Raw genomic sequence first — 22,570 nt, 5'->3', positions numbered from 1 at the left:
AATTGATTATTGATGACCTGGCTTGTGATAAGGGACTTGGAACTGACTGCTCTCTTGAATTTGGAAATAATCGGTAACGACTTTGGCTGTTTGAGGGAATATTCGATTGATGATGATATGACGATGATAACTACGACCCAAATTAGGGAGGCAGTGGTGGCAAATTGCCACACAGTTTAATCTGTTAATCACAGATTGGTGGTTGTGCCATGAAAGATAGTTCGGCAGTTTGTGAACGATAGTGTTGGTGTCCCATATTATATGTACACATATATTTGATTTTGGTGTTGGTGTGCAGTGTAATTTTATTTTTTTTTTTTTTTTTTTTTTGGTTTATATGAATAGTGTTAGGATTTTTAACAGTTTTCTGTTAAGTTTATGATTAGTATTAAGAAATATAGTTTTAAGGTTATGGTTTATTTTTATTTCCCTTCTGTCCAAGAGTCCTGTTGATAACGTAAGGGGAAAATTTGTGTTGTGGGACAATTGTCTGTTAAGAGTGATCAAGGGTGTGGGGGTTGCTTTTGTGTGCATCCCGCCACATTATTTTGGCGCCCGAACAGGGACTGCCGAGGTGGGATTGATAGCTGGACTCTTAGATGAAGGACTGAATTAGGATAAGATATTAAGAGTTAAGACTGAAAATGGAAGAGCAGAACAAATTAATTATTAAGGGAGGAATTGCGGCTGAGTAACGGGCGTGAGGAGAAGTTGCTGCATGAGAATAAGAGGTTAAGTTGTGAGAATGAGGAGGTGCGAAAGGAACTGAAAGCACTAAAGGGAACTGTAGAGAGAGTGGAAGAGGGTGTTGAGATGAGGATGTGAGAGAATGAAGAACGAATGGAGAAACAAATGGAAGATATGATGTGGCAAGTAATGGGGATAATGAAAACGTTCATGGGTGAAGGTGCAGTCGGAGGAGTGTCCTCAGCTTCTGGTAATGGGTTGATAGTGGAGAATGCTAAAGTAAGTGATAATGTGGAAGGTAGTGATAGTGAGATTGAAGATAAGGAAATTAGGCATAGTAAGGATGAACAGAAATGTGATAGGAAGAATGAGAAGAAAGGTAAAAGTAATGTGAAGAGGGAAAAGAAGAAAGGTCAGGATGAAAGTGAGGATGATCATGAATGGGTGAAAGTGGTAAGAAAAAGGATAAGAAGGGAATGGTTAAGGACAAGAATTTAAGTGACGAATTGGATTCGTTATATTCGAATGAGGAAGAAGGAAACAAAAAGGGATTGGGCAGTGAAGATAGTAGTGAATATGAAGTTGAAGTTTGTAAGACAGTGTTTATGAGAGAGGTACCTCAGTGTTTAAGGTTCAATGAGCATAGTAGTAGGGATGTATACGAGTTTTTCAAAGAGTATGAGAGGTATTGTTAGGATAAGTATGGTGATAGTAAGAGTGTTAGGGCTAGGGAGTTAGGAGAATATTTGACTGGGTATTTGTTGACGATATATGGTGTGATAATGAGTGTGGGGGATGTTGAATATGATAGTGTGAAAGGTAGGATAATTGAGCATGTAAAACATATGAAAGGGAGTGTTAGGTATAAGCGTAAGAATGATTTTGATGAAGCACAGATGAATGTAGGAGAAGCAATATCAATGTATGTATGTAGGTTAGAAACGCTAGCTAGGAAGAAGTATGGGGATGAAGGCATAAATGAGAATAAGGAATTAATGAAGAAGTTTTTGGCTACTGTACCCGAGAATGTTGCTGAGTTTATTAATTTGAAACGTAAGGAGAAAATGAGGTGGACGAAAGAAAGACTGACATGGGATGATATTTTAGAGATAGTTGAGGATTATGAGTTGGATAGATGTATGAAAGAAAGCAAATCTGTGAGTGTAAGAACTGGAATGGAGGAAAGTGTGCCAGAATTTTTTAGTTTTAGAGATGCTGTTATGAGAGGACCAATGAGGGTAGCTGATAGTGTAGTATATAGGAGTGTTAGGGCGAGTAATGTGGGAATAGCTGTAAGGACAAATGAAGGGTTTAGGCAAGGGAATCAGGTTTGGAGGAATAGGAGTGCTAGTGCGCAGCGAGGTAGGTCAGGTAGTTGTATCCGTGAAGAGAAGTGTTATAGATGTGGGAAAGTAGGACATAAGAAGAATGAATGTAGATAGGGTCTAGGTGCTTGTTTTGGATGTGGTGAGGTAGGGCATAGAATTGGCGGGTGCAAGAAAAAGGGGTAAAATGTTATCGGTGTGGTATGACTGGGCATATAGCGAGTGGATGTCGTAGCAATCGTATGAATGTGATTTGTGGTAATTGTGGTAAAGATGGTCATCATGCTAGAATGGGCAGTAAGTGTACTGAATGTGGCGCAGATGGGCATGTAGCTAGAGTATGTAGGAAGAAGGGATTAAGCCAGGATGTTCGGGAAACTAGAGTGTAAGAGGGTTCAGCTGGGTGAGTCCTCCTGTGTGTGTGGAAGGAATAGGATCAATGTTCGTGAGAATGGGATGAATAATTGGTTGGAAATGTGTAGGTATGGACCTAGTATGCATGATAAGTAAGGGTTGGAAAATAAACAATTAGTGTTAGTTGAATATAGGAAAAAAAGGCATTTGAAAGTTTTAAGTGAGGAGAAAGTGCAAGGGAAATTTATAGGTATAGGTAGGAATCCGAATATGCATGACAAGGGTGTAAATGTACAGGTGAGTGTTAAAGATAAATATATTAATACAGATGAATCATGGCCGAGTAAGAATGATACCTATAGTGTGAGTGGTTTTTCCTTAGATGATGTAAAAGAAAGTATGACGAATGCGACAATGAGAGATAGGAGAATAAGTAGTATGGATGAATCTTTTATTAAAGTAGAAAATGGTTATGATGAAATGGATGAATGGCTGATGGAAATAACTAAGATTTTGGGGCCAGATGATAGTAAGGTAGATGGGATAGAGCATGATATATTGGATGATAGGGATTTAAATAGGAATAGTGTTAATGTAGCGAATGATTGTGATAAGGAAGAAGTGAATGAGAGAGTGCATGAAGGCCCAGTTACTCGGAGCAGAGGTCCTGTTCCCGACTGCGAGTGGGTTATGAAAAAAATTAGGTGAGTGTTGTGTAAGATGCTATTTGGCAAAGTAAGGGGGGAAGAATGTGGAGGATTAATTTTTGTTTTTATTTCTATTTATTTTTTGTTTGCCAAATCCAGAGAGAGAGAGAGAGAGAGAGAGAGAGAGAGAGAGAGAGAGAGAGAGAGAGAGAGAGAGAGAGAGAGAGAGAGTAGTTAGTGTATTGATTGTTTGTTGTGAGAAAGACTGTTGGTATAAATGAGATTGTTTGTTTATGCTTTAGTTAGGTTACGGCAGTGGTGAATGTCTTGGGTGAATGGCTTTTTGATTTGACTGCTGCTAGAGGCGGTTGTGTGTGTGAATGCCGGATTTGCTTTATATTTTTTACCAGCGTGAACGTGTTCAATTATTTCGAAAGTAAGTACAATTTATTTATCTTTGCTAGGAGTAATTCTGAATAATAGAATGTTTATTATTTATCTTTGATTATAGTGCAATAGTTTAGTTAGCTAGGAGTGTTCGTAAGTGTTTTTCTTTTTTATTTTGCAGCCCGTAATTCCTCCTTGGAGAGACTTATTCCTTTGGAGAGATATTTTTGAATGAGAAATTGATTGTTGATGGCCTGGCTTGTGATAAGGGACTTGGAACTGACTGCTCTTTTGAATTTGGATATAATCGGTAACAACTTTGGCTGTTTGAAGGAATTTTCGATTAATGATGATGATGATATGGCGATGATAACTACGACCCCAATTAGGGAGGCAGTGGTGGCAAATTGCCACACAGTTTAATCTGTTAATCACAGATTGGTGGTTGTGCCGTGAAAGACAGTTCGGCAGTTTGTGAACGACAGTGTTGGTGTCCCATATTATATGTACACATATATTTGATTTTGGTGTTGGTGTGCGGTGTAATTTTAAGGTTGTTAGGGTGTTTTTTTTTTTTTTTTTTTTTTTTTTTTTTTTTTTTTTTTTTTTTTTTTTTTTAGTTTATATGAATGGTGTTAGGATTTTCATCAGTTTTGTGTTAAGTTTATAATTAGTATTAAGAAATATAGTTTTAAGGCTATGATTTATTTCTATATCCCTTCTGTTCAAGAGTCCAGTTGATAACGTAAGGGGAAAGTTTGTGTTGTGGGACAATTGTCTGTTAAGAGTGATCAAGGGTGTGGGGGTTGCTTTTGTGTGCATCCTGCCACACTGTATATATCTACTGCATATAATGTTACAATTGATTACTGTTACATTTATGCATCTTTTGGAAATATTGAAAGACTGCTGTTCCTTCTTGCGTTCACTTTCATTGGACCTACTGTACAAAATAAAAATAGTGTACCTTAAACATTAACCCTCCTTTCATAGACTTCAGTCTTTTCATCTTCTGGAGACAAAGATCTTCTCTGCAGTGAGTGGGACTGTGACGTTAATTTCCTTTGCTCCTACTTTTTACAAACATATCGCTTACTCCATAGCTTGGTACCATAGTTTCCAATGCTACAGGAAGTATGATTATGGAGATGAGGTGTGAAGGGTTAAAACTCTCTGGGCCTCAACTGAGAATAATAATTCTCTGGTACACTTTCATCAGGACGACATGGCTCGAGATTTTGACATAGGACAAATCTATTTTTGGGTGAGATAGCCATGTCGTCCTGATGGCCCGCCCGTTACTTTCCACCCCTTCCCAATTCTGAGTGGGACCCCGCGTCATGGATGGCTGCTCCAAGAATGGTTCAACAGGAAAAGTGTTAGTTGTAACACATTGAGATCGGGAGCTGTAACGGCTCACTTGCCTATGTCCTTCCCTCTACCTCATCCTTCAAGACAAGGTTAACACTATTAGGGGAAGGATAGCCATGGCTTGTTATTAACACGTCCCTGATTTATACCCAATATCTCTCTGGATATTCGCTCCGGAAGTCAGAACTCCGTTGACACCTCCAAGGTTAATTTTTTCTGGCATATCACTCGCAGAAATATCACAAGTAGAAGCTGCCAATGAGGAACTTCCATCAGGACGACATGGCTATCTCGCCCAAAAATAGATTTTTCCTATGTCAAGATCCGTTTTATATGATTTGGAGTATGATGTTGGCGACTGTTTGTAATTATAAATTAGATTTAAGACTAAGGGATATTAAATTTGGTATCATGATTATTGGATTGACTTTAAATGAAAGGAGATAAAGAAAGAACCCATTATTTAAGTCTAATAATTGAGTGTAGAAGGGTGAAAAATGTGTGTTTTTACTGATATTGGATGTGTTGTGAATATTGTGTATAAAAATGCTTTTCAAAGGTTATCTGAAGTGAAATGGATAATAGATATGCAAATGATTTGTGAGAAGAATCGGAGAGATGTGCATCCGCATTATGAAATTTGATGAATCACTTATGATTTATTGAATAAGGATGGATGTGGATGATTTTTATGAGAATGATGGAGTGAATGAGAAGTATGGCATGTTATTAGGGTATAAGTTTCTAAAGACAAATAGTAGGCTATGATAATGCATCCAATACAAGAAACGATTAAAGTGAGAATATTAAGTCAGTTGTATTTTAAACGATCTTAGTGTTGGAGTAAAGATGTTTTAAACATTAAATGTGTATGCTATGGAGGATGTGAAATTACCAGAGAATAAAATGACAAATAGTAGGCTATGATAATGCATCCAATACAAGAAACGATTAAAGTGAGAATATTAAGTCAGTTGTATTTTAAACGATCTTAGTGTTGGAGTAAAGATGTTTTAAACATTAAATGTGTATGCTATGGAGGATGTGAAATTACCAGAGAATAAAAGTGTAGTGTGTGTCAAGGTTGTGTGGCATACAAATTTTGGTATAAGAGGGAATAATCTGGATTTACTTGAAGTGGATGGGTCTAAGGCAGATTATAAAGTAGAGTAGCACATGTATTTGATGGAGTGATAAATATGGAAGACCCAAGAATATGTTTACGAGTGAATACAAATGTGCAAAAGAAAAGATGTTAAAGTATACAAGTAGGGGATAAGCTATCAGTGACAAGTACTTTTGTAAATGTTGATGACAAAGGTATGTTTTGTGTTATCATGCAATGACTGGTGAAATTCAGAAATGCGAATGGCAATATGAAAAGTTGATTGAAAAAAAATAAATTAAATGAAAGGCAGGTGTATAGTATGTTGTGGTAAAAGGAAGGAGCCTTGAGTCGGGGAGGTGGGGATTTGGAACGTCACAGTTGCTTGAGTTTAAAATCGTTTTGTGGGAAGATACGCCTATGTATCAGAGACCCCATCACTTTCTGCCATCTGTTGCAAGAGAGATTGAGCAGTGTGAAGAGTTAATAAAAGAAGGTGTGCTTGAGCTAAGGGAGAGTCCACACTTAGTCCAATTGTACCTTTGCAGTAGCCACATGGAAGCATACATATGTAGATAGATTATAGAAAGGTAAATGAGGTGACTGTGAAAGATAGTTTCCCATTTGTGTTGTATATGAGTGTCTGTTTTTAGTATGCATAGGATGAAAGTGTTCATGAAACTGGATTTAGTGTAATTTTAGAGGAGAGTAGATCAACCATTGTCTTTTCAACTTAAAAAGTCAATACCAATTTAATCTTTGAGGTTTGGATTGGCTAGTACACCTGCTACCATTCAAAGAATTCCAAATGTTTTGAGTGAGTTTCCAAATTAGAATAACGTATTTTTGGATGATATTACGATGCTGAATTAATATATTTTAGGGCATTTGTAGTTATTGATTCAGTATCATGGAGGTTAAAATATGTTGGAGTGAAAGTTAAAGCATCCAAGTGCGAGTAGTGGTAAATTTTTTAGAGGGAGAGTCTGGATTGAAAAAAGGTGACAAGTTGAGTTTCCTTAGCAGGTACGCTGTGATTGTTGAGAGGATTTTTTGGATTAATAGAATTAGGAAGTTCATAAATAGTTGTTCAGGTGTGGCTAAACATTTGAATAAATGAACTGGTTATCGGAAGAGTAGTTTTGTGATTAGATGCAAGATTAGAGAATGCCTTTGAGAGAGTGAGGAGGAGGTTAAAGATGTTGACTTGGCCTAATAAGATTACTGTCCAAATGCTTAACATAAATTTGAATGTTAGCGAATATTTGATGGATGGATGTTTCATGCAGGATTAGATTGTGAATGGAATTGAGCAAAAGTGAGTGATCATGTTTAGAAAGTTTTTGAGTGATTTTATATATGTGGTGGAATATGTATAGTAAAAGGAATGAGATTGCTGATTTGATGTCAAGGTTGCCTGGAGACGTAAATACTGCATACATAAGTACAGTACTGAATGTTGACCTTGTGTATTGGCAAGAAAGGGATGAAGATTGGAAAGGAATATCATATAGGTAGTGATTCAATGTTTGAGTGTGTGTGGTATGGTCTGACAGATTTGGTAAATGATGGGCTTAATGAAATTATTCCTGGGAGTGTAAATGAACTAAGGGGAGAGTAATGGGAGAAGTATGTAATGGATCAGATCAAATCAGATTGATGCTCGGGAATAATTATCGTAAGGAATTGAAAGGAATGTGTATGTATGCCTAAAATAATGCCTTTCCAAGATATTTTGGTAGCTTTGAGTCAGTTATATAAGATTGTGTTATGTGTAAATTAGGGATTTGAGAAACTCATTGTGTATTGGGAAACAGTATAATAGAAAGGGTGCATGTGGTACATTTTCAGTGTCATAATGATGTTATTTATAAATGGGTTGTTGAAAAGTATTATGATTGTAATTATGAGGAAAGGGATGTGGATGAGAAGACCAAACAACAGTATTAGATGAAAGTGGTGAAAATGTTGACTTTTGTTTGGATAATCCAAAAGAAATGTGTTTGTGTACTGCACATGGAAATATTGGTAGAATGACTGTGCTGGAAAAGATAAGTGATGTACAGTATTGTGGGTTAATTGACACAGGCGAGTAGATTTGTATGCAAGTTAAAGTAATTAAAGTACAGTAGCATATTCAAAGAAGTGTAACAATGAAAACCCATGTAATTGGACAGGGTCATATTGTTGCTTGGAATGAAGTTAAGTTGACAATAAAAAAAGAGGGGATATGAATGAGTTTGAGTATATTTTTGCTGTTCTGAGTGATGAGCAAGTGTCATATTGTTTTTTTGTTTGAAATTTATTTTTTGGGGAATAAATGGCATATATGTGGATGTATGAAATAAATTATTGGTGAGTCAGTAAAGTGGTTGCAAGTGGTTTACTTTCATGCAAGCTAATGGATTGCATTGAAAATAGTGTTAGTCTAAATAGACATGTATATTTAGACAATTCAAGAGGTTTGCTAGGTTTGTAGTAGCTTAGTAAATTTTTCATGTAAATGGATGGATGAAAACGTGGATGGACCACTCCTTCCTGTGAATTATGTAACTGGAATGTGTAAAATTATGCACGGCAGCTATGTACATATGGTTAATCTAAAGCTGTGGGAATGTATGGAGAATATTTGCACCAGTTTTGAGTGAAATGTGTGTGTATCTTTCAGCTATCTGCGAAGTTTGTCAGGAAGGGAAATACACAATGTATGCATATCTGCCTATTTAGAGATTGAGTATGAATGAACTGTTTGAAATATAAGTGATTGGTTTTATTTTAATGCCTGTGACTGCAAAGTAATATGTTTGCAGGGTGATAATGGTAGACCATATGAATAAGTTTGCATATTTAGTGGCTATAAAGAGGCGAAAATATTGCAAGAATAGAGACTGAATTTGTTGCTTCTGTGAGCGTGTAAGCTGATGAGAATGTTAAGCCACAATGGTCTCGAGTTTATTGGAAGATAGTTTGAAAATATGCTGCAAGAAAGGGGAACTGAACACGTGCTACAGATCCTTATATGCTAACTGTGAATGAGCAGGACAATATACTGTAGAACATTGAGTAAGATATTGCAAGTGATGACTGGAAGAGAGAATTAATGGGATTTGTATATTGGTAAATTTTTATGGGTTTATTATGTGTGTAATAAATTTTGAGATGTACTTTGATCAATAATTACATTAATAGGTAGTAGGTTGACCAAGGCACCAGCCACCCATTGAGATACTACCGCTAGAGTTATTGGGTCCTTTGACTGACCAGACAGTACTACATTGGATCCCTCTCTCTCGTTACGGCTCATTTCATCTTTGCCAAAACATACACAGAATAATCTGGCCTATTCTTAACACATTCTCCTCTCTCTTCATACACTTGACAACACTGACACTACCAAACAATTCTTCTTCTCTCAAGAGGTTAACTGCTGTTCTGTAATTGTTCAGTGGCTACTTTCCTCTTGGTAAGGGTAGAAGAGACTCAAGCTATAGTAAGCAGCTCTTCTAGAAGGACACTCCAAAATCAATCCATTGTTTTCTAGTCTTTGGTAGTGCCATAGCCTCTGTACCATGGTCTTCCACTGCCTTGGGTTAGAGATCTCTTGCTTGAGGGTTCACTTGGGCACACTATTCTATTTTGTTTCTCTTCCCCTTGTTATTTTCAATTTTTTTCCTATCTTATAATATGAAAGACTTACTTTAATGTTACTATTGTTCTTAAACTTCTCTTGTAGTTTTTCCTCATTTCCTTTCCTCACTGGGATATTTTTTCCAGTTGGAGCCCTTGGGCTTATAGCATCCTGCTTTTCCAGCTAGGGTTGTAGCTTAGTAAGTAGTAATAATAATAATAATAATAATAATAATAATAATAATAATAATAATAATAATAATAATAATATCAGAGGAAGAAAGAAAAGTGTGAGGGAAAGTGAATGAGAGGTTTATAACTAATGAGGTAGGAGAAAAAGGTTGGAAAGAAGCGATTGAAAAGGGAAGGTTGAACATTAGTAAGATGAGAGTTAAGTTTGAAGGTTCATATGCTGTAAAGAAAGTTTCATTAAATTGTGATAAAATTTGAGCCTGAGGATGGAATCATAAATCAAGAGCACATCATAATCAGTTGTGTAAATGGAGAGAACCACCAAAGTATTTGAGCACACACCAAACAAATGAATATTTGGGAAAAGAGAAATAGATTATTGCAAAAGTATGTGAGGAACATACGATATAAGTATTGTTGAACAGATGCTTTTAATGTAGAAGAATGGAAAAGTGATATAAATGAAAAGTTAAACTTGCAGTATTTGAATTTTTCCAGTGAAAGAGCTGGACTCTTCTGTTGAGAAGCTGAATGAGGGTATGAAAGATAAAGCAAATGAAAGTATACCAAGGGTAAGTGAAATGAAAAAAAAAAGGGAAAGGTGGCAAAACTTGATGAAGGAATAAGAGACTTCCCTAGATTTGCAGCACATGAAGAGTTCAAGTTGAGCTTAAGAGTGGAGGATCAAATGTAACAGAATGAAAGGCCAGATTTTTAGAAGGATTATTTAGACAGTGTAAAAGTATATAAAAGACCTTCAACTAGATGTGGAGATCCTGTACAAGAGCATGATTGGGTATTGTGTAAGGCTGTCTGAATATTGGTGCGAATGCCTGACAGAATTGTGGGATGGCAATGCAAGACAAATTTGGCAGTGGGAGAAATATAGTTTAGCATTTTCTTATTTACTCATTTTTTCCTTTGCCTGTGCCAAACAATTGTCTTCTTTTGCAGGAATGCTGAACTGAACTTATGATGGTGGTAGCCTACGTGATAATTTCTGTTTGAGATGCCAGAGTTGATTGATTTCATGATCCATTTGTGTTTTTGAGAGCATCCAATACTCTTGTCAGGAATTAGACAGTGGACCTTTGGATATTGCCAAAACACAGGAAGTTTTATGTGTGCATCACTCAGAGGTGAAGAGAATTGGTGCAATATCTGCAGATATTGTTTGTATATATTTGGAGTAAAATTTAAAAGTATGAATAAAACTTTTTATATTGATTGATAAAATAATCTTGCAGTATTATGGCAAGTATCTATATGATTTAGTGTATGATGTTAGTGACTGTAATTATGCATTGGGCTTAAGACAGGGATATTGAATTCAGTATTAAGATTAATGTTTTGAACATTGGTAACATTAATTAGCTTAATTGATTTAGGTAGATATTAAGTATTTTTTTCTCATGGTATTTTCATTATGAAACTGATGTTGTAGTACCTGTTGTATAAAATTTGTGACGAGGTTAGAGTCGAGATTAACATTGGAATTAAAACTGTGTTTACTATAAGTGGATGTATGTATAGATAGATAGTTGAATAAAGTAGAAAATAAGTAAGTGTGTTTTATTCTGGTCCAACTGCCCTCAACCTTTAAAATTAATTTTGATAAGCAATCAAAACAAAAAAAAATAACTGTTCAGTTTTAGGGCTGATAATACAAGGAATTACTAAAAAATATTTTAACTTTGCTTTGTATATTATTCACTTCATCCAAAAAAAAAGGAACCAGTAATGCTAAAAATTTATGGCTTCAGCTTTGACCATAAGTAAGGACAACAAGCTATAGCCTACCTAACTCAGATAATTAGGTATCCTTTTCCTTAAAAATTGTAGTTCACCACTAAGAAAATTACATGGTTTGCATCTTTTAATACTTGTACAAAAATGTGAGTACTTGCAACTCATTAATACACGAATTATTTTGCTCCAATACTTTGGTGATTTCATGAACTGGGACATGAATATTATGCAAAAATGATTCTTCTATTTTACTTTCACTTATGTTTGATATTTTTTTGAGAAATCACCCGTTTCTGGACCAACTTTTGGCAATGAAAATGACAACATACAGCATAACACCATTTTATGAAGCCCAGAACACATGACATAATGCCAAGGCTTAAATGGGTAAAATTTCAAGTATAAGCAAACAAATCTATGCAACATGGCAGTTTCAAAACTTTATTAAAAAGCTATTAGAAGAAAGGCACTCAAGTGATCATCCATTTTCATTACAAACCGATGCATTGGTACTGGAGAATGGTTTCGCGCATTATATTCTTGCCTACAAGGCTGTCTGTTTTATCATTACGTAAAACTCTCAACAAAGTTATTTTTTATGGTTGCCAGACTTCACTGATCTTCCTTAGCTTTAAACAGCTAAGGAATCTTGAACTTTTTCATGAAAAAATACTACTACAGGTCAGTACTATGCATTGATTTTAGGTCAAAACTAATCCTATAAGCTACTTGACATAAGTGATACTATATAGGACATTTTTATTTCATAATTACGAGTTTCCGGTGTTTCCATAGTCTTTTGTCAATGCCAATGCTGATCAAGTGGAAACTAAGTTACATAAATATTATAACCATTTGGATTATTAAAGAAGCTAATACTTGAAATTTATCAATCTAAATTTCTATTGTCATTGAAGATGCCTTGTAACAAAACTGCCAATGAATAGACATTTCATTAAATAAACTTTAATGTATCCAAAATGCTCATACAAGTAATTTAAATATTTTTCTTAGCAGGTTTTTTCCATGCCATGTCTAATTTTGACTGCAATATCAAAGGGTAATCAAAATCAACAACTACAATCAAAGCCTATGTATTGCCAAGTCCTGACTGACAAAACAGAGCACCAATTTTTGTTTGGTACACAAACTTTCAACAACCTCTCATAATGAAGACCACTCATGCATGTGTGATGTTGGACCTCAAGATGGGAAGAAAATCTGAGAGAAAGAATAAAGACAAAGATGCCCAGCCATCCTATTCACTCTATATCCTCATTTTATTCAAATTAGGGAACTTTATAGATACTTAATTATAGTGCCGAAACATACGATTAGCATGTTTTGATAGCTATCTTGACTGGCAACAGTTTTCAAAATGACATCAGAGGAAAATTTCACAAGCGGAACCCAATAATGTATCTGAAATTGAATTGGCTGATCAATGAGCATCTAATAGTAGACAAAAAAGTTGGCAAGACTACTGTCTATCTTAACATGACAGGTCCAACAGGTTAAAAGGAACCTGTTACTGGTGTTTGATTTCTATGGACCTTCATCCTTTCTTTTTTACCTAAAGCTCAAACTACATGAATAAATACTTTAATAATATTCTTGGTTTTTATTGGTTCAAATGTACTTTCAGGCTTACTGCACAGCATAACTGTTCCCTAGGTGCGGGCACGGCCAAATTATCTATATAATGTACTGAAGAAAAAGTATGACAAATCATAATTCCAGTAGTTTTTTCAACTATATTTATCAAAACGTATCATAATGTAAATACATTCCACTTCTTTCAGTTAATTTTATTGGCAAGAATTGCTTGGCAGCTAAAAAGAATATGCCTTATAAAGAAAACTGACCATCTTTTTTTATTCAAATTCATTATGTGCAGCAAATACTTTACAAAAGATATTGAGACTAAATTTGTTGGACCTAAGAAAAAGGAGAAGACTGCAGTACAAGAACACAATAGAATCCACTTTTGATCGTCTTTTATTTCTTGCCAAAAAAAGATGGGATTTGAAAGAGACCAATACATAACTATTTGGTCATTAATTACAACACAGAAAGACCTCAATAAGCAATTTAAGAATTAATACACAGTTGCTGGAGAGAGAGAAAAAGAAAAAAATAATGGTAAAATACTAAAAATATTTCCCCTTAAAAATGATAATTGCTGCTGTTGCTGTATTTTACTAGTAAATAAATGAAAATAAATGCTCTTCTCCATTGTGACAAATCAAAATATCAATTTCTTCTTGAAAATCAGGCATATCATAAAGCAACACAATTCATCTAATCCCATCAAATATTTCTTCCAAATCAACATTTGAAAACAAAAACAAAAGTTAAAAATGAAAAAAAAAAGAAACTCTTTATGAGCCAATACCCTGGACTTCACTTCTTCTTCAAATCCATCACCATGATACGACAAAAAATGGCAGTGAATTGGCTTAAAACGCAAACAATGAAGGCTTCTATTCATCACTGTTTGGTAACACAGATAGAAGTACTTTATCCTACTCAGGGATGGTCACATGGAGCAACAGACATATGGACACACAAAATACGTGCGGAAATGCCTACTTGCAACAAACTTGAGGCTCCAACGAGTTCTTCACCCAGTACACTTTAACTGATCAGGCACCTGCTTGAACTGTTTTCATTACAACACAACATTCTACTACACTGGTGCTTAAATCAAAATGTAGTAGTAATAGTCCCCTTCTACCATCCCCAGCGCACTTATGTCAACAAAGGCGCATGAACTTGTAGGAACACCAAATTACTGCAAGCAGTGCACATTCCGTGCTTGGTTTACACTCCACACCTTCCTATTTCCCAATCTGCCAATAAATGTCCAAAACCACAATTTTTTCTACAAACTTTTCAGTATAGAAAATTGAAGTACATAAAGCACACCAAAAACTGATAAGAAATTTTGCCTTAAAGTCATGAAAGTTGCAACACCAAGCTCATGCCACCTGTACTGTACAAGGTGTGCTTGGTAGAAGGGCGCCTACGAGCCTGGCTGGGGATGCAGCTGCTGGCTAACATCTGCCTCATGTCAGCACACAATCAACTTAATAATATTAAACTATTATTCTATTTAAAAAAAAAGCATTCTACTGTAAGTCTTTTTTTCATTATGTAACAATTCATAAGATTTAGAAAAACTCATATAAATTTACAATTTCTTAAGAAAATAATTTACTCTACCTAGGAGGGCTGAATATCAATTTATGAAAGTACAACAATTATGCCTATCATTAACACTGTGGATACTGGCCAAATTGCTCATCAATAACAAATAAAATAAAACAATGAAAAATTTTAAAATTTTCAATCTATACAAACAATAGTTATGAATTTGTATATTAACACAGTAGTACACAAGAGGATGAGGGAAATTAGTCTGGAAAAGGGCATCAACACCGAGGAGCAGGCAAAAAAATGTGTGCGTGTAGTATTGAAACTTGAAGCCAAATTTTTATTGTGAGTGTGCTACTTATGCAGTGAAAAATAATCTGATGGCAGTGGATATTTACCAAAGAAGTCCGACAGAGGTATGGACAAGCATCATCATAAAATGAGTAACTGTTAGCAACTGCAACCATTTTGTTATAATTCATACTGTGCCTATTCTGCTTATGTACAAAGTGTCTATGTATCTGGCAAAAGAAAGATATATATAGCTACAGGTTTTCCCCAGTTTACAACTATATGAAGAATATAACTGCAGCCTCCATTTCTGTAAATCAGAAGAAACTTCACTAAGAAAATAAAATAACTGCAATTTCTCAGTCATAGGTCCTTTATACATACCTACATACAAAAGAATGCTTTAAATGTTTTCATAAGATGTCATGTCGCAATACTTTTAAAAACTTCAAATTACACTTGTCATAGAATATATGAGAGAGAGAGAGAGAGAGAGAGAGAGAGAGAGAGAGAGAGAGAGAGAGAGAGAGAGAGAGAGAGAGAGAGAGAAAGAGAGAGAGAGAGAGAGTTACCATCAGGATATATTAGAATGAATGACTTTTAAAGGCTGATCAAGTCCATTTCATTGAGACATTTCACTTGAGAAATATACTTCTTATATTTCCTGTGTAAATTTCGATAGAACCTGCAGCCTATTTGATATTTCTTGTTGGTGATTTTAATCTATACTGCACAGAAAATGAAAATTTGTGAGTTTTTGTTTGCAGTTTCTTCACTATCCAAAAATGTATTTTACAGATAAAAAGTACTGTACTCATCGAACCAGCTATTAGCCCTTTAGATATGTTATCTTATTGGTTTATGATGAGGAAAGAGATAATAACTGCAAAATACTGATTTTATGAATAGAAATTTGAAAAGAAAGCCCTTATTATTTTGTTTCCCCTAAGAAATAGGAGATTGAAAACTAAAACTTCAACAAAGATTTTTTAAGTATCTTTTAAACATACAATCCCATTTCTGCTTTTATGTAATAGGAAGTTTTCTGGCTCTTAATATTAATTACAGTACTCACTTGTCACACTGTATTACTTTTAAATTACCAAAATCTTGGTAATTGAAATCTAAGATTCTTAACTGTCGATTTTAAACTAAAGATATTGAAAACAAAATTAAACAATCTTTTTGTTTAGTTTAAAACTGAACTTCTGAAAGTTGTAAACTGGAGAAGACCTGCTAACTATAGAAGTAATGTTTCCTAAAAAAGCTTTTGACATTGTTACTACATGACTCCACAAAAATTTTATGCTTCTTAAATGAAGCAAACCATCAACAGCAATATAACAAAGAAAAGTCTTGTCTAAACCACTTGTTTTCCCATGTAAAGGATTATATGACAAAGTGAGCATTATCTCACTGTCTATTTTACTTTGCTTTGCTCTGCTGTCTGTTTTCACTTGCAGTACTATAAAATGGTAGGTAACTGATAAAAATTAAAACTCCAGCTGAATAATTTCTAAATCTACCTGCTGTAAAATTAAATCCAATGATGTCTTCTAGATCTATTTCTTTTCTCAACTACATCCTTTGTGTGTATACTAGATGTTTCTTTGTAGTTGCATGTGTGCGTTTTGGTAGGCATATTCTGCTAGGGAAAACAAACAAATTAAGAGAACATGAGAAACAAAGAGGATGATGTAATTAGCCAGCACTGGGAGTACTCAAATATGAGCAAGAGCCAATGTGCAATCCTTAGATTGGTCTGCAGCACTACAGCTACTTACCTTATGCCCTTCCTTACTATAACACACTTTATAATAAAACCAATACTTTGGAATATTCTAAATACACAAAACTATTCACTAGACATCCTTTTTTTATCCAAAAAAAAAAAAAATTACAAATACAGGTTCCCTCTGGAAAACATATGAAAAATAATAAGCACGCACACACGCGCACACCCACGCACACCCACACAATATTGCAGACCAATTACAGGATGCTCAGAAAGAATCTGCAAAAATTAAATGTTTGGTCTAAAATCCCAAAAGGATTGATTGTAGTATATACAGGTGGAACAGAAACATGGTGGTGAGGATGAGTGACCAAACCTTTTCTGGGGATCACACATTATTACCATCGCAATACACATGGGCAATACACTACCAAACATTTTTTTCATGTTTTATGTAGAAAGTGATCATTCATATAAATAACATGATTAGTTACGTAAATCTTTTCACAAAAAACTATCAATATCAATTACAATGTATGTAAATTCCCATTTCTTACTATACTGTTACTATTAAAGCTGTGTCAATCAATCTTGCTTGTCTTCCTGTCGTGCTCCCTCCATATGCTCCAACTGAAATGCCTTGCCACAGTCCACAAGATAAAAGCCTTGATATGAAAGGTGAGGGGAGGGAGTTTAAGAATTTGTTGCCAACACTTTATGTTTTCATGAAGCGTATGGTCCACCACTGACATCCCTTACACTGCACTTAGGAGATGAAGCATAACAAGACCCTACAGCAAGATCATTCACATACTAAGTAAGTCTATCTATATAGCAAATAATTTTACAAAGTAAACAAAGTGTGTGTGATGTGTCCTGACTTGGGGTGTTTGTCTTCTTTTATGGGAAGCTGATCAATTTTGACAATGCTTGGTTGAATTAATCCTTAGACTCATTATCATCCTCATCAATATTATGTCCTATTCTTGATCTCTTGATCCACAAACTTGCTTGCAAATTCACTACATGAAACAAATCTTGTCATTGCGATGTGAAAGTTATCAATCATGAAATAAAAGGTCAGCACCATCATTGGCCAAAGAAACATTAGATTTTATAATTGAAATGCTTGAACTTTTATCATAAGATTAGACACAATAAAATTATCAAAAGACCAAAATAGGGACATTTCCAAGGCTATGCCCTGGCACTGTTGGCAAGTTGGGTGTAGGAGTCCAAGGAGGCTTGAGGGTAATCCAGCAAGGCAGGCAGGCAGCAGGGGGGACAGGACGGTACTCTGCCGCTCCACTTGGGCACCATCAAGCTACAGATAAGTATCAACTAGTCCATATCTTGTGTCACATTACATTCGGTGGCACCTATAATGACAAGATGACATTGACCAAACCGTACTGTCCCCTTTTTAGATTTTTATAACTCAATTTTTATAATTTTTATTAATGAAACTAGCTCCATGGTAGTTGCTCTTCCTCCTGCTGGTACATCATTTGCTGCTAGGTTGGGTAATGGCAATGAAAGACAACATGACAACTGGTGGCAGTGGCTGGTGAGGTCAGTCCGCATCGGGACGGCGGCACATGACTGCTGCCCATTACTAACACACCCATCACAGACCCACTTTCTGTAAGCTGTCTCATCCCTGATGTGTTGATACACAGTACAAATCACTTTAATATCTAAATGCTACCATCATTAAGCCTTATAAGATCTTGATCTAGTCAATACAAAGCATTATTTTCTTCTTTGATTTCCTTTATTTGAATGTTACTTATTGAGGCTAAGTGGTGGGTGTGCAAGTTGGGCAGCAGGGCACCACTCCAAGGTTTCAACTCCACCACACTACATAACGGGCACCTGCTGAGTGTGGCCTCACACTATAGTAACAGTACTATCACTTACCATGACTCTCAACAATAACTTTTTGGAACATACAGCGAACCATGTCTATGTTACATTGTGTTGTAGTAGTACCTGCACATAAGGTTCACTAAGTTCTCTATTCACCGGTTCACTCTCACAGCTACGTGATAGTAATATCACAGTGAGTTCATAAAATAAATGCACACACACAGGCAACAGCTGGTTATCATACATCTCGCATATCAAGTCACAAGTGCCGCCAAAGACACTATAAACTTTAGTAGTTCTTGTGTATCCAGTACATACAACTCTTTTCTAATTTTCACATTTCACTATCACTGGAAGTCTACCAAGGATATACAGTTTCCTGGCATTAAACAGAAGCTTTTAATCATTTTTTTTATTTTCCTGCTGAGTTTTCATCAATTGGTTCATAAGCTATACAATAAACGACTCTGATTATAATCTTCTCTTTACACTTTATACATTAGACTGGGATTAAGAATGGCAGTTTGTAATGGGAATGGCAATTAACACATAAGAGTGATAGTAGTGGTTCTTTGGGTCTTCTTTCCCCACTACTTTTGAGTAGTGGTGGACATCACTGGCTAATAGCATTTCCAGAAATTGATGGGACCATTTCTGGTGGCCTGACCACAATACTTTCCACCATCCCCAAAACATGTGCCTGTTGTCCCCAGTCAATCTTTTAACATACCTAACAATGCCATGCTCCTCATTTATTACTCTCACTAGGTCCCTTTTCACCACCATCCTTCATTTTGTCTACGTAATCGGCAAATATGTCTCGAAACCGCGACCAGGATTTTTCAGGGATGGTGATAGCAGTTCTGAAGTTAGTTTTAACCTGAAACCAAAAAATATAAAGATATAGCTACAGTATCAACAAATATAAAAATCAGCCAAAAGGCAGCTTACTAATTGCACTACAATCCTCTTTAATTCAGTAACAAAGCTCTAAAGATCTCATACAATAATCTTAGATAATTGAATTCCCTAAAAGCAAGAAACACAGATACCACAATTGCAGCCTTTTATAGTATCTCATAATATATAAATAAATATATATATATATATATATATATATATATATATATATATATATATATATATATATATATATATATATATATATATATATATATATATATATATATATATATATATATATATAGGCTATATATATATATATGTATATATATATATATATATATATATATATATATATATATATATATATATATATATATATATATATATATATATATGTATGTATTATTTCTATGAAACTTCCCTAATGTTCATATTGGTTCTTCTTTAGAAGCTCGGTTTAATCAAACTCTGTGAAATATTTTAGGTTTTAAAAATTTCCCATCTTTCCCCTTCAATAGCTCATGCCATTAGTTAAGGAAGGAACATTCGAACAGAAAGTGACAACTGACGTGCCAGTCTCTTTCTTTAGTTTCTTTAGATTGTTTGCTTATTACTGTGTATTAAGATATCTTCACGTTCGAGAGGTATTTGGTCCATTGACTAGACAGACAGTACTACATTGGTTGAATTGAATATAAAATTAAGTCCTTAAGCCAAGCATTGGGTCATTCAAGGCCATTCAGCGCAATATAATGCAAATTAATCAATCACACGCATACACTCATAAGATTTGGTTATCATTTTAACCTTTAAAATCAATCACATTGGATCCCTCTCTCTGGTCATGGCTTATTTTTCCTTTGCCTACACACACACCGAATAGTCTAACCTACTCTTTCCACATTCTCCTGTCCTCATACACCTGACAACACTGAGATTACCAAACAATTCTTCTATGTGCAAGGGGTTCACTACTGCACTGTAATTATCCAGTGGCTACTTTCCTCTTGGTAAGGGTAGAAGAGACTCACTAGCTATGGTAAACAAGAGACTCACTAGCTATGGTAAGCAAGTCTTCTAGGAGAAGGAGACTCCAAAATCAAACCATTGTTCTCTGGTCTTGGGTAGTGTTAAACCTCTGTACCAAGGTCTTCCACTATCTTGGGGTAGAGTTCTCTTGCTTGAGGGTACACTGGAGCACACTAATCTTTTTATTTCTCTTCATCTTGTTTTTTTATAAGTTTTTATAGTTTATTTAAGAAAGGTCTATTTTGATGTTGTTATTGTTCATAAATTATTTTATTTCAATTGTTCATTACTTCTCTTATAGTATATCTATTTCCCTGTTTCCTTTCCTCACTGGGGTATTTTTCCTTGTTAGAGCCCTTGAGCTTATAGCATCGTGCTTACCCAATAATAATAATAATAATAATAATAATAATAATAATAATAACAATAATAATTAGTGTGTGGAGTGTGCACGCAAATTGTTTCTAAAAGTTCACTATCAGCATTTCCCATAGTGTATGTTAGGGAAAATACTGAGATTTAAATAACCGTTGTGATAAGTGTATTTCCCTCATTGTACTTCTCATGTAAAAGCATGCTTCAATGACTGCCAATACAGTTAACAGCACGAAGCACTAATGGAAATTTGCTGTTAGTACAGGGAAAATGACTGAGAAGCCTAGGCTAGCTGATAGTAGCAGGGATGACAACGATAATGACATGCCTCCAGCTTTAGACAATTCACACTATCAGCAAACTGTTGAGAGTGCTAACCTTCACAAGCTCTAGACATCACTAGCTTATAAAGTTGTAAAGTCCAGTGAATCCTCTCTTAAAAGGTAAATCTAGTCGTACCCATCTCTTTGCCAACCTGACCTAACTCCGCAAGTAGGGTATAGTGTTCACAGTGTTTCTTTCAATAAAGGGTCTGAAAGTTCGCTGCGCATTACAGATTCGAAAGTGTCCCACAGAACCTCTAATTCTTTAATTACTTTAGACCCTTCTGCTGCTAAACAACCATTATATGCCTCAATCCTAGTCACTCTGCAAGACAACTAGAATGTGAGAGAGGGCAAAGTTGGTAGTGTGGATTCTAATATCCCCCCATTTGCTAAAGTATGTGTTCCTAAATAATACTGTATTACATAAGTGGAGGGTGTAGCATATTGTATGAATCACTTAAATCTTGTTGGGGTCACTGAAGTTTCAACTAAAGTCAATTGTTTACATCATATTTTACTTGGCAGTGTGTTCCATTCACTTGCAAACTCAGCCCCCCCCCTCCACACTCACACTCACACTCACACTCACCTCACTCTCACTCTCACTCTCTCTCTCTCTCTCTCTCTCTCTCTCTCTCTCTCTCTCTCTCTCTCTCTCTCTCTCTCTCTGTATGTGTGTTTATTGATGCCAACATTTCTAGACTCATCCCATTATCAAGGCTTAAAAGAACATATAAAACATTATAAACAAAACTCAGTAAAAGCATAGTTCAATATATAATGCAAAACGCTTAAAATTAAAAGTTATATACACAGATACAAGTAAAAACAAGGAAATTAAATGAAGTTAACTAAAAGAAAAATATCTTAAAACTGAAATATACAAAAAAATAAAATTGTCTAAAGACCAACCTGTCTTGACTACACTAGGGAACTGAGTGACTATCTGAAGGACAGCACTCAGATAGAAAATTCCAAATTTGCCGGCTTAAGCGATGTGGAGGGGGAGAAAGGATAATTTGACTGTTTAGATGAGGAGCCTGTTCTTTAATGACTCTCGTAGGTTAGCCAAGGCACCAGCCACCCATTGAGATACTACTGCTAGAGAGTTATGGGGTCCTTTGACTGGCCAGACAGTACTACATTGGATCCTTCTCTCTGGTTACGGTTCATTTTCTCTTTGCCTACACATATACCGAATAGTCTGGTCTATTCTTTACAGATTCTCCTCTGTCCTCATACATCTGACAACACTGAGATTACCAGACAATTCTTCTTTCACCCATGGGGTTAACTACTGCACTGTAATTGTTCAGTGAATACTTTCCTCTTGGTAAAGGTAGAAAACTCTTTAGCTATGGTAAGCAGCTCTTCTAGGAGAAGGACACTCCAAAATCAAACCATTGTTCTCTAGTCTTGGGTAGTGCCATAACCTCTGT

The 22,570-nt window shown here is 35.4% G+C and overlaps 1 protein-coding gene across 2 annotated transcripts in view; it reads right to left on the bottom strand.

The window, feature by feature from the left end:
* Nucleotides 1-12,522: 12,522 nt before the first annotated feature.
* The window catches only part of Pur-alpha (Purine-rich binding protein-alpha), a 233,584-nt gene continuing 223,536 nt past the window's right edge, over nt 12,523-22,570 (bottom strand). For both annotated transcript variants that reach the window (XM_068376742.1, XM_068376743.1), the window contains exon 6: nt 12,523-19,375. In XM_068376742.1, coding sequence (XP_068232843.1) covers nt 19,244-19,375 — 132 coding nt within the window. In that variant the 3' untranslated portion in view covers nt 12,523-19,243. The remainder of the gene's footprint in view (nt 19,376-22,570) is intronic.

This window comes from Palaemon carinicauda, chromosome 7 (assembly GCF_036898095.1).
Source record: "Palaemon carinicauda isolate YSFRI2023 chromosome 7, ASM3689809v2, whole genome shotgun sequence".
In the NCBI taxonomy this organism is placed as follows: domain Eukaryota; kingdom Metazoa; phylum Arthropoda; class Malacostraca; order Decapoda; family Palaemonidae; genus Palaemon; species Palaemon carinicauda.
This window is presented reverse-complemented; position numbering and strand designations above follow the sequence as displayed.